The sequence below is a fragment of the Azolla caroliniana genome, unplaced genomic scaffold (assembly GCF_043228905.1).
Source record: "Azolla caroliniana isolate FFs.n. ecotype wild unplaced genomic scaffold, voAzoCaro1.0.p SCAF_5, whole genome shotgun sequence".
Classification (NCBI taxonomy): domain Eukaryota; kingdom Viridiplantae; phylum Streptophyta; class Polypodiopsida; order Salviniales; family Salviniaceae; genus Azolla; species Azolla caroliniana.
In genome coordinates this window covers 3,761,768-3,770,399 of record NW_028230440.1, presented here as the reverse complement: position 1 = coordinate 3,770,399, position 8,632 = coordinate 3,761,768, and the positions used below count along the sequence as shown (strand labels likewise).

Sequence of the window (8,632 nt, the reverse complement as noted above, 5' to 3'; positions counted from 1 at the left end):
AGCAGCAGCGGATAGTAGAACCCTCATACTCTGTTTATCCCGAGAGAGAGAGAGCCGGTTTATGTATACCCTGCCCTGTTTCTGAGACAGAGAGAGAAAGAGAGAGATAGAGATAGAGATAGACCCAGTTAGGCATATATGCCCTGTTTCTGAGAAAGAGAGAGATTCGGAGAGAGTAAGCCTTACACGCTGCTTCTCCATCAAAGGAGGGGGGGGGGGGGAGGGGGAGGGAGAGAAAGAAAGAAAGAAAGAAAGACAGATATATTAACGTCTTCTTACCCTGCATCATCCCCCCTCATTGCATTTTAAATGCAGTCATGGAAACCTTGATGAGGGAGCAGAATCCCTAACCCCAAATCTCTCTCTTTCTCTGCATTTGTCTACCAACGCTTAACTTCGCCATACCGACCACCAAAAGGATAAACGCAGCGATCTCTCCTTTTAGGCATCGATCTTACCACAATCCTCACGCCTAATTCTTCTTTCTTTTTTCAAGAGAGATGGGCTGCTGTTCTTCTCGACTCGGTCTGGACTGCTGTCCTTCTCGTTTGAGCGCATCACAACCCTCTGCAGCAGATGTGGCTCGATCCGAAACAGGTAATTTTGCTTTTTCATATACTTTGACTTTTTCTTTATCATTTCTTTCGTGGTGTTATAGCTGTGTAGTTTGCTCTATATTTCTTGCATTCTATCTGTGATTTCTCCTCTGGAAATTAAACAGAAACTATGGTTTTTTTTGCTACTTTCGGTTCAATCTATCCATTTCTTTGAGTATTAAAGCTGAAATATTTGGCATTTGGTATGTGGTATTTTAGTCGATCTACTTGTCTCCTCCACTAATGAAACACGAGTTATGGTTATTGTTGAGTTTTATTTGATATATACGCTTCTGTAAGATATCAATATAAAGCTATTGTTTTTGTCAATCAGGCAAAATCTTTCTTTTCTTGAGATTGTAGTCAATCTATACGTTTCTGTGAATAATCAACATAAGCTATTGGTTTTGGTCAATTCTAGTTTATGTAAGAAGAAGCTAGTGTTTGGTTCCTTTAGCCCATCTATCTGTTTTAATGTAATCAATGTGAAGCAATGATTTTGCTCAATTAGCTCCAGTCAATCTGTCTGTTTTGGTGAGTAATCAAGCTATGGTTTTTGTTGAATGCTGGTTAATCTATCTTCAGAAGCTATATGGTTTTGGCCGGATCCTAGCATAATGTATATGGGGATCTTGTTTATGCAGAGAATCCTAATGCCATTGAGGCTGATGCCGTTCCACAATTCCGAGAGTTTTCTGTTGCTCAGCTTCGAGCAGCTACAAATGATTTCAGTAACGAGAATATTGTCTCAGAAGGAGGAGATAGAGCTCCCAACATGGTTTTTAAAGGTCGTTTGGACAATCGATGGATTGCTGTGAAACGTTTCCCTAAAACAGCGTGGCCGGACCCTAGGCAATTTGCAGTAAGTCTTCATCTCTCTTCTTCTTCTCCTTTGGTAATAGTCATGCCTTATTAATTCCTATTTCAAAGAGTGGTTAACATGAGCGTAACAAGGAATGTTTGAATAATTGCTATTAACACAAGGCTTCACTTAAGGAACAATTTGATAGTGCCTTTCTACCAATAACACTCACACACATGCTGGGTAGGAGTTGTTTTTCCAATTTGATCACATTGTAGGTTGCCGTCATCATTGTTAGGAGACAAGTGGAAGTTGGCTTTCAGAGGAACACAAATTTGGGTTCTTTAAGAACATGAAATCAACTGGAACCTAGGGCTGTGATGATTGTAGACATATGAGGAAAAATATATGGATAAGATGGATATAAAGGAGCTGTATTCGTCACCATCTAATATTTAGAATGTGCCAAAACTTTGCAGGAAGAAGCTTGGGGTGTTGGCCAGGTTCGCTATAATAAAGTTGTCAATCTTATTGGTTGCTGCTGTGAAGGAGATGAGCGTTATCTAGTTGCTGAATACATGCCAAATGAGACCCTTACCAGACATCTCTTCCACTGTATGAATTTCTTGAACTTGTATGGAGCTGGGCAAAAAATAAAAGCTTTGCTTTACTAAATTATTTTCACATTTCCTTCTTTTTCTTTTGCAAGTGCTCTGTTTTGGAAATGGCTAATTTTGATCTTGACAACGAATAGAGTCTTTGTCTGAATTTAATTTTTGTAAAACTATTTTTCTTCTAAAATTTTATCTTTTCATGTTATCTACTCAGCTTTTGGTGTTTGAGAACTTGGAAACAGAAGATATTGCAGCCTAATTTTTCTTGAGAACCTGCAGGGGATCAACACCCAATGGAATGGGCCATGCGGATTAGGGTAGCTTATTTTATTGCCCAAGCATTGCAGCACTGCAGCAATAATGGTCGTCCACTCTATCATGATCTTAATGCATATCGCATCTTGTTCGATCAGGTAACTTCTATAATTGCTGTTTGATTTATATAAATAGTTATACCTTTTCTATTTTGTTTCTGATTTCACGTGGGTAATATGCTTATATGTGTGGATTTTAGGATGGAAATCCAAGACTTTCATGCTTTGGCCTTATGAAGAATAGTCGAGATGGCAAAAGTTACAGTACAAATTTAGCATATACACCTCCTGAATTTCTGAGAACTGGTAAAATAAACAACCTATTATCTAGGAAAATTGAATTTATACTTGTTTTGTTGTACTTTTCTTGTTTTCTTTCAGTTGTGTGTGCATTGTGTGCTAATATATTTCCATGTTCTCGAATGACATTGTGTGCAACAAGTAATGTGATGTATGCACATGATTTATAAATCACGCACACTTCACCATGCATTCATTTTTTTATCTGTTTGTGGAGTAACATACGTTTAGAATTAATTGTCCCCGTGTTATTGGATCATAATTCCTTAATTAACATTTAGATATACTGCAGCCTTGTTGAATTTTTAGTTGAATTGACGACATAGGCGATCTGATGAACTTAAAAATTTCTTGTGTTTTTTTCGTAAGATTGTCATGATTATCTATTGATATTTTCATATTTGTTTCATTAATAATGTGTCTCTTCTTTCCAGGAAGGGTTACACCAGAAAGTGTCATTTTCAGTTTTGGCACTGTTCTATTGGACTTGTTGAGTGGAAAACACATCCCTCCTAGTCATGTATGTGGCAAATCATTGATGCTTCTTGTAGATAATTGTTACAGTGTTCATTTTAAAAAGTGTGACTGAAAATAAATTTCTTTTAGGCTTTGGACCTGATAAAAGGGAAAAATATGTTGTCGTTGATGGACTCACATTTGGAAGGTCAATTTACAACTGAAGATGGGACAGAGCTTGTACGATTGGCATCACGTTGTTTGCAGTATGAGCCACGAGAGAGGCCTAGCGTAAGAACACTTGTTGCAGCTTTGGTACCACTTCAAAGGAAAACTGAAGTATGTGCTAATCCTGTGTCTTTGTGCCATTAACAATCTTGTTTACTTGCACAGTAAAACTAATTGATTGACCTCATCCTTTCTTGTCTATGGCAAGAAAACACGAATTTGCTTAATGCTGTGTAACAAAAGAATTATTTTATGAGCTTCCAAAATTTGGTGATTAAACTTTAACCTTCTGATTCTTTAACTGACTTTGCTATGGATCAGATACTTCTGGCCAGTATGCACACATTCACTTGTTTTGCAAAAAAGGGTAAACTTGTATACCAAATGAGGGGCCTAACAGAATGAAATGCTAAAAAGAATAAATGCTTTATATAATTAATTTCTTCAGGGAAAATTACAATTGACTTATTTCATAGTGGCCCTTCCATAGTACTAGGTAACTTATGGACATCATTCTGTGGAGAGAGATTAGAAACCAGACATACATGTTACATATCGAAAACCAAAAAGATGTCTAATAAACATTGAATTTGCCAATTAGGGGATCAATGATTGTGAATCATTGCCCATTTGTTTGCAATTGTGACCTTCTCCAATCTAAGGGACAATTCTAGCCAGCATATTTGTTGGCAGCTTAAGATTTGAGTTACAGGGCACAGGAACACACACTCAACCCCCATTTCTTTATAATGGGGTAAATGATTATATGTAGCTCTTCTAAAGTAGCTAGAACAAGGGGTATTCTATTGACAATATTATCCAAAATTTGCATCCAGTAAATAATTGGAATTTGAGAATAAATTGGCTGTCCTATATCCCTAATTGGACCTATTATAAGAGCGTAATATTTTAACAGTGTTAACCACCCAGTTTTTAAACTCGGGACTCAATCCAGTTGTTGTGTTGATGCAATATTTGTAGGGGCAAGCTTATAATCGAACATTTTATATTGAAATAATGCTGATGACAATCTGTATTAGCAGGTACCTTCATATGTGATGCTAGGTGTGCAGAGAGAGCAACCACCTGAAACAACACCGGTTCTTCCTCGTCCTTCAGCACTGAAAGATGCATGCTCGAGATTAGATCTTACGGCAATTCATGAGTTCTTGGTGAAACTTCACTATAAAGATGACACTAGTGAAAGTGAGGTATGTCAAAAACTATTTCTATGAAGAGTTTATCAGTATTCCTTTACTAGTTCTCTGATTAATTTGATCTCATAAAATAAATGTTAACATGGCAAAATAAACACCTATGCAAACATTATAATATAGTTGTCTCTCAGTCCAAAGTATGTGATGATAATGCAACAAAGAAAGTATCATCATCTGATATTCCATCTTATAGTTGAGGATCTTTCACTTCCATCTCTGGCCTATTCTAACCTGATGGATTCTAGCTGTCTTAGTTTCTATTATCATTTCTCTCGTTTTACCCATATTGAAGAGTAGGTAGTAAGTTGTAACTTATCTTGCCCATGAAAGTTTAGCAGCGTCTTGCTTAGACTAATCATTCCTTGGATTACATGCTCTTCGAATTCCTAGCTCTTGCAAAAATGATCTGGAAACTAAATATTTGGGTGTGGTGTACACCTTGTGATCATGGCAGGCAATGAACTAATATACTGGTGGCAACCTTCTTGCTAGATCTCGTTCATTTCCAAATTGTTGTAGCATGGATATATATTCCCCAGCCTTACTTACGATTGTTGTAACATGGTTTACATAATTACAAACCCATTGGATAGCCAAGCCTGTGAAAATTCTTGCAATGTTCATATGGATAGAGATAGTTAGATTAGACATGTTGGCGGTTTTGTCCATGCAGAGTTTGAATCACCCAGGTCTGGACATTAGACTGAGGGCTTATGAAAGGTCTAGGTACCCTCTCGTGTGGTCTGCCGGATTCCTTGATTCTATTAATCTTTCTTCCATTCTTGTGACGGCGGTTTGCTCAAGCTACATTTCTATAGATGCCTCTTGGTGTGAAGGTGATGTGCCTAAGCATCTAGGCAGCCAATCAGAGATTGGATTGGGTGGAGGTTACTTGCTTATCCTTCTATTTTATGACTTTTATCATGGTTATGTCAATTAATTATATTTTATAGATCACCAGTCTCACATAACGGCGACAACATGAATTGGCATCAATTGTCTCGGTGCACCCATGATAATCATGAATGGTGATAGTGCTGTGGGATTTTTATGAATATCTCTAATGAATCAGCTGAATCATGTCATTGTACATTAATCTCTAATGGCTGTACATGAATCAGTTTTATCCTTTGATGGACATGATTGGGCTGTATGAGTTTATTATGTACTACTGTACACACACTGCTTTTTTACACAATAAGAATGACATCTAATTTTTCCTAAATTTCAGCTATCTTTCCAAATGTGGACCAAGCAAATGCAAGACATGCTGAATGCAAGGAAAAAGGGAGACCTTGCATTCCGTGAAAAAGATTTTACGGCAGCAATTGAGCGATACTCCGAGGTAATGTTTGGCAGATCATGTAAATAATCATTCAAAATTGTTTGTCTTTTTTATTTTATGATTGGGAGGGCCATCTAGTTTCCAATTTATAACTTTGTAATTGATAAATAAATGCAGTTCATAAATGGTGGAGCTATAGTGTCGCCCACTGTTTTTGCAAGACGTAGCTTAGCCCATCTTTTAACTGATCAGCCGAATCCAGCTCTCAGAGATGCTATGCAAGCTCAGTATGTGAACCCAGAGTGGCCTATTGCATTCTTTCTCCAATCCGTTGCTTTGGCAAAGCTCAACATGGAAAAAGAAGCAGCTGATATGCTTGAGGAAGGCGCAATTCTAGAAGCCAAAAGACACGCTAGAAGTTGAGAAAGTTCTTGTGGGGCGTTTTGTTCACACTCTGGAATTACTTGTAGCTAAATGTATGGTTGGGTGGGGATTGAGATAGAGTGTATATGGGTGCAACTTAAATTGTGTGAAACGAGTTTGTCATGCTTGGCTATGAAGATAATGGGCTATTTATTTATTTGTTGAGGGCTTCAATTTCATTATCAACACTTACGTGATTATCTCTCACAATAGCTGCGGCAACTGTGTCCTTAGCAAACAGATATATCATTCTATAATGTATCCTATAGAAGTGGGGCTGCGAATTGATGGTCTATCAGAGATTGATGATGAATGTACTTGGAAAGCCCAATATTCAGTTCAGTTGTGAGATTGCATTTGGGAAGTTCAGGTTTTTACCGATGCAAATAGTTAAAAAACATGTCAAACTTTCAAGGTATGCTCGATATGATATTCGATTATTTGACGTATTCAAGAGAATAGCTAATAATAATCATTGATGAACAAATGGAAAAAATGGAATATTTTGCGACTTTTCATCAAAATATTTGCCTCTGGGGGTTGTCTGTAGATTAAGACAGGAACCTATTTTTACCACTGCTGTGGTCTCCAAATGATGACACCACATTTTGTATTTTTGAATCTATACTCTACCAATGTAATTGCTTGTTTTTGTGATCATGCATATCATGCATGATAATCTTGCATAATTTTAAAGGATTTCATTTAAACCTTACATCCATTTCATGTCATGAGAACAGAACAATTATAAACCCCATTCATGTTAAGTTTAGATGTTGATGTAATCTGATCTTTGTTTTGAGAAATGCAATAGGTTTTTGTACATTTCAAGTTTTGGTGCAGTTCTCAGTTTAAATTGTGGGATAATCTCTTTTCAGTTTCAATAGGCTTTCATGAAAGATTATATATGTGATGTCAAATTTAGTACGTCTTCTCTTCTGAATGCATGTTGATTATCGTAATCGTTTAAAACTATTGTTATCTGCAGTAGTTTGCAAATATTTGTTTTGTTTGTCTCCGTCAACTTTGCGAAACACCATTCCTGGTTCCAATGCAATGTTGTTGGAACATACCATCCAGGAGGAGGCCACGTCAAGGGCAGGAAGTGAGCTCCAGTACATACTGGCAAAAAACCACCCATATGATACACATCAATTACTTGTTTTGTTTCAACAATCATCAATCTTACATTGTGGTCGTAATTAGTTGTATTTAGTTTACCCTTTTCAAGTTTTAAGTTGTGGAGAGGTAGAACAAAATTCACAATAAAAATAGGGTATCCACACAAATAGATGAAATTTGGAATGACATTTATTAATCATTTGAAAGGATTCAACTTTTCATCCAATGGTTAGGGATCAAATTGAGCTGATATATAGAATAGCCATGTAATCCGATACATACTTGAGTTAGCGAGGATGATTAACCTAGATATCCTTTGAAGTATGTAGCAATGCATGACCTCTAGGTTCTTACAAAAACATTGCACGAAGGCAATCGCGTATGAAAGAGAGATTTCTAGATCAAACAGGAGATTATGAGGGTGGTAATGGTGATTTATATAAGGGTACGAAGGCACTACATATACTAGTATGAAATGCTCTGCAAAATGGTGGTGGTGGTGGTGGGGGGGGGAACTGGTAATAATGATGGACAAATATATATATATATTCCCATAGAGCAGCAGGCATTCTACTCTATAGCTGTGAACCAAAACAACTGTTGATACCTGAGGATAGTTAACCCCCCGAATTTTAGTAATGTGGAGGTCTAAAGACTGATCAACACGGATGAGATGAAACAAGTGTTGAGAGAGGAGGGCTAGCAACAACAGTCAAGAAGCGTGTGAGAGTGTGACCCTGGAGGGGAGGAGGATTGATTCAGGCTGTGCAAGGGGCCCAGGGATTGGGTTTGTGGTGGTGGCCTGGTGAAGAATTTCATAGTGATTCGCGTCGCATGCCTTGGCCATAGAGCGCACGATTCATGTTATGCCGGCGTTTCTTAAGGATAATGAGGACGATGCAAACGATGGCGACGCCCAGGAGGACTCCGATGGCTATGCCGGCTTTCTGGGAGCCCGAGAGAGCGCCCGATTTAGAAGAAGAAGGCGATGGGGTGGACGGGTTCGGCAAGCCAGGAGGAGGAGGAGGTGGAGGAGGAGGAGATCGAGGTGGAGGTGGAGGTGGAGGTGTAGGTGGAGGAGGTGGTGATGGCGATGGCGATGGCGCAGGTGGAGTGGTTTCCGGCCCAGAGGCTGGGGCTGGAGGTACTGCAGGGGTGCTGTCAGATGGTGGTGCTAGCGGAGAGGCGGCAGGCGGAGAGGTAGCGCTCTGTGGCGATGGAGTGGGCGGCGCCATGGCAGGGGCGGGGGTCAAAACATCAGCGGGCGGAGATGGA

General features: G+C 38.6%; 1 protein-coding gene across 1 annotated transcript; it reads left to right on the top strand.

The window, feature by feature from the left end:
• Window positions 1-258: 258 nt before the first annotated feature.
• On the top strand, window positions 259-6,950 carry LOC147863717 (serine/threonine-protein kinase BSK1-like). Its single transcript, XM_087319434.1, has 10 exons — window positions 259-597; window positions 1,241-1,458; window positions 1,878-2,013; window positions 2,292-2,425; window positions 2,527-2,632; window positions 3,061-3,146; window positions 3,233-3,421; window positions 4,354-4,521; window positions 5,759-5,872; window positions 5,990-6,950. Exons 1-10 carry the CDS (start codon window positions 501-503, stop codon window positions 6,233-6,235), a joined length of 1,494 nt encoding a protein of 497 aa, XP_087175560.1. The 5' UTR covers window positions 259-500; the 3' UTR covers window positions 6,236-6,950.
• The last annotated feature ends 1,682 nt before the right edge of the window (window positions 6,951-8,632 follow it).